Below are 4,062 nucleotides of genomic sequence, written 5' to 3'. Positions count from 1 at the left end.
GTTTTGATGCCCATGTTGACAAGCAAGCCATGAGGTTCGCTCGGACACATGCAAGCAAGGCCCGAGTGCCGTGTTACGCCCAGGCCATGGTTCGGGGCGTGACACTAGGGTACTGCATACTATAATCTACTCTAAGTTTCATTGAACGAGATGCTATATATTCCTAACAGATGTATAGCAATGAAGCTCACGAAGCATGCACTAGTCACACGGGGTAGTCGCTATGTATGAAAGTTATAGAAGGTGAATGAGAATTGACCCACTATGTGTGAGTGGGAGATGAAGGAATTAGATTTGGGCCACCCATGTGGATCAACCCGGATTCATATAAATATAAATAATAAATAAATAGATATTTAATTTATATTAAAAGGATGAAAAGACACAACTATCAGGACTGCTCCTGAACAGGTGTCTTGTGTCTATTAAATAGGAGAGCAACTCCTGCGTATTGTTTATTCCAAAAACACAGACAAAAACTTCTCCTTCTTTCTTCTCTAATTCTGCAAAGTTCACTTGAAGATTCTATTGGAGATTCTTCCCCGAAAGCAAGAATGAACTTCTGTAACTAAGGTACGCGATATAGACTGTGGCTATTTAGGTGTAGTTCGTGTTTCATAAACATGTGATTGCACTATTTGACTAGTGAAGCGAATTCAATGATCCTGCAAACTGTGTGTTTGATTTAATTCTTCATGGCCAATTGACGACATATTGCCTATTGAAGTGCCAAGTTTAGGATTTCTTTTCTTTTTTCTTGGCAAAGTTCATCAGTCAGAATGTATATTAAAATAGCCTTCTCATTTCTTTCTGTATAGAGCAATGCGTAACCAAGCAATTTTCAGTTTTAGTAGAGAAAGCATGTTGATGGTTTTTAGCTAGACGGCTCATTTACAAAATTTTAGCCAAATTCAAATATTCTGGAAATTTTATACTCCCTCCTTCCCATTTTATAGGAGGGTTGACCAATTTAGGGAGTCAAACAACTTTTTCTTTGACTCAATTTCAAACATAGATTCTTCGAGTATTTTATAATAAAATTTACATATTTGAAAACTACATCAAAAGTACTATAAGTCAGCATATTTAGTAATTCACAATGTATGAAAAGAGTTGATGAAAATCGTAGTCAAAAGAAAAAAGAACTATTTGACTCTTCAAATAAGTCAAAATTCATATAAATTGAGACGGAGGAGTATGGTATAGCCACCCACTAAAATAATTATTAAATAGCTGCTGTAAATACTTTTAGCCAATCGTTCAAATGTGTTAAAAGCCCCATTTCGTGGTGGCGTGTTTAAAAAGGATTACATGTTCATTAATCTCGACGTGGTGGCGTGAACGCCGTTTAAACGTGTAAATTTTCAGTGATTATGATACAAATTATTAGCATTAAGAAACCTGATAAATTGTTTATAAATAAAAAGGTACGAAAACAGAGAAGTTGACAGTGTACCATGCAATTCTTTTAAAATACAAATGGTAGCGTGATCATTCAAGGAAATCTGACACTTAGATACCTCAGAATTATTTATTATTAATTTTAATCCAGATTGCACATGTATATTATAGTGTTTATAAAGCTGAATATTCAGTTCTGATTTTCATTTCCAAAATCTGGCCATGGCGTTGACAATAAGAGTAGTGCTTGATCTCTTACTAGTTATTTCTATGATTAGTTTAGTGGTTCTTCAACAGAAAGGTAATGCTCAAGAATTATCAAAGCTTCAAAGACCTACAGGATTGATGAAATGCAAATTTGATAAAATATATCAGTTGGGTAACTCACTTTCTGATACCGGCAATTGCATTAGAGAGCGCCTTTGTGGAGCTAACTCTGCATGTAGAAGACTTCCTTATGGAATGAAAGTTTTTAAAAAAGCGACAGGACGTTGTTCTGATGGCATGCTCATGATTGATTTCATAGGTATACCTGTAATTACCTTGTAAATGACCTAATAATGTAAATATTTTTTTACACTATCACTGATTGAGTGATTCTGCGCTATATATGTGCTTTCTTTTATTTTTGACAGCTTTGGAATCTGGTCTTCCGCTCCTAAATCCGTACAAGGATCAAAATGCTAATTTTAGACATGGAGCAAATTTTGCAGTAGCAGGGGCTACTGCTTTATCAGCCGAATTCCTGGCAGAGAAGAAGATTGCTACGTCCGTTACAAATAGTTCATTAAGTGTGCAACTTGACTGGATGTCTTCCCATTTTGAAACCATTGGTATTTAATTAATTTGCTAAATACCTCCAATTAAGGAAATTGTGTGGTTTAATATCTAGTTATAAGCTAATTAACAGCAGGCGCGCGAGTTGAATTAATATGTTTTATGGTTCTTGCTTACCAGATCATTCCCGAGAAAAATTGAAGAAGTCACTTTTCCTAGTTGGAGAAATCGGAGGAAATGAATTCAATTATGGCTTATCGCAAGGTAAAACCATAGACGAGTTGCGAAGACTGGTGCCAGACGTTGTTCGGACCATCATTCATGGTGTTAAAGTGAGTTCAATTTGCTGTTATCTCCTCTCTTTCGTGAATTTTATTTGGCTGAAACTTTTTTACCTAATGATCATCAATTACTACTGTACTTTTTTTCAGAGAGTCATTGGTTTTGGGGCTACTAGAATTGTAGTTCCAGGCAATTTCCCAGTAGGTTGTGTCCCAGCTCTCCTAACGAAATTCAAGACCAACAACTCAACTGCCTACGATGAGTACCATTGCTTGAAAGATTTAAATAAGTTTGCAATGTTCTACAATCGTCATTTGCAACAGGCCATTGATAGGCTGAAGAAAGGGTATCCAAAGATTACATTGATTTATGGTGACTATTACAACGCCTATATGTGGCTTCTACAAAATGCTGTCACTCTTGGTGAGTGCTCAAAAATATTGTTTCTTTGAATATATAAAAGTCAGATGGATTTACGAACTTTTTTGTACGTATTCAGGATTTGACAAAAACTCTCTACAAAAAGCATGTTGTGGAGAAGGAGGTGACTATAATTACGACGTAAGTAAAAAATGTGGTGCTCCAGGAGTCCCAGTATGTGTTGACCCTAGTACTTACATCAGTTGGGATGGAATTCATTCGACACAAGAAGCATATAAATGGTTGGCAAGATGGCTAATTCCTGACATGTTACCGCAACTGAACTGCTAAGTTTAAATTATTACTATCTTAATTTCTAGCCAAGTGTATGAATAATGTGTTAGAATACACTATTAACCATGCGGTTTGATTATAGTATTATTCTTTATGAAACAATTGTTTATTTATTTGTTCAATTCAATAAAGTCTTATTTTGAATAGATCATTTGTTAATATGTGTGCCCTTTACTTATATAGTAAACGATTTAGTGTATGGAGTTTTAGATCATGCGCAGAAGATTAAATTGTTGGTTCTTATAAGTTATAAAGTTAATGTTCACAATCAAAGATGAAACTGGGCAAAGTATCTTGATGATTATAGCATAAGATTAGAATATAATCTATCTTGATTATGGGAATGGTCTTATTCTAACTTCTTATGCTAGTACATTTTGTATGTATTGAACGGATCAAGTAGAGATAAGTGTTTTTGTACTGAATATATAAAACAACCTCTCTAGCTCATTAAATGTACTTATACTCTTAATCATGATCTGATTGCTATGATCAATGTGTTTTGTTCATTATTTTGATTTATTAAAAGGTACGACTCAATTCGAGTCAATGTATTCGTGGTAAATTGGATAATGGCAAAATGCATTTGTGAAATAACAATTAGTTGATAGAATCCATGTGTCGATCATGAGATTGATGATACCCCTTCATGGATGCTTATGAGTTTTCATTTGAAAACCCTGCAGGTGGATTTTGTATCCGTCACATGAAATAAGTTAAGCGGAAGTATAAAGGATTAAATTAGTCAATGAATTAAATTGTCAGTAATTTAATTTATTTGATTGGTATCTGTAATCTTAACGTGGGGAGTTAAATAAGTTTTAATGAAAGATTTTGAAATTGAACTGAGAAGTGCAATTACAATTTTTAGTGGAATAAATTGTAATT

The 4,062-nt window shown here is 34.3% G+C and overlaps 1 protein-coding gene across 1 annotated transcript; it reads left to right on the top strand.

Annotated features, from left to right (window-relative positions):
- The first annotated feature begins 1,575 nt into the window (after positions 1-1,575).
- Positions 1,576-3,333, top strand: LOC132064236 (acetylajmalan esterase-like). The gene is made up of 5 exons (XM_059457148.1): positions 1,576-1,927; positions 2,037-2,234; positions 2,359-2,510; positions 2,610-2,883; positions 2,960-3,333. The coding sequence occupies exons 1-5, from the start codon at positions 1,624-1,626 to the stop codon at positions 3,169-3,171; spliced, it is 1,140 nt and encodes a 379-aa protein (XP_059313131.1). The 5' UTR covers positions 1,576-1,623; the 3' UTR covers positions 3,172-3,333.
- The last annotated feature ends 729 nt before the right edge of the window (positions 3,334-4,062 follow it).

This window comes from Lycium ferocissimum, chromosome 7, assembly GCF_029784015.1.
Source record: "Lycium ferocissimum isolate CSIRO_LF1 chromosome 7, AGI_CSIRO_Lferr_CH_V1, whole genome shotgun sequence".
Taxonomy (NCBI): Eukaryota; Viridiplantae; Streptophyta; class Magnoliopsida; order Solanales; family Solanaceae; genus Lycium; species Lycium ferocissimum.
Note: the sequence above shows the minus strand (reverse complement) of the source record. Positions and strands in the feature narration are given on the sequence as shown.

Coding starts and splice junctions, on each gene's coding strand:
- LOC132064236 (XM_059457148.1), top strand. CDS start 1,624: ATGGCGTTGACAATAAGAGTAGTGCTTGATCTCTTACTAGTTATTTCT. Junction 2,511..2,609: donor CCATCATTCATGGTGTTAAA/GTGAGTTCAATT, acceptor ACTTTTTTTCAG/AGAGTCATTGGTTTTGGGGC. Junction 2,884..2,959: donor ACAAAATGCTGTCACTCTTG/GTGAGTGCTCAA, acceptor GTACGTATTCAG/GATTTGACAAAAACTCTCTA.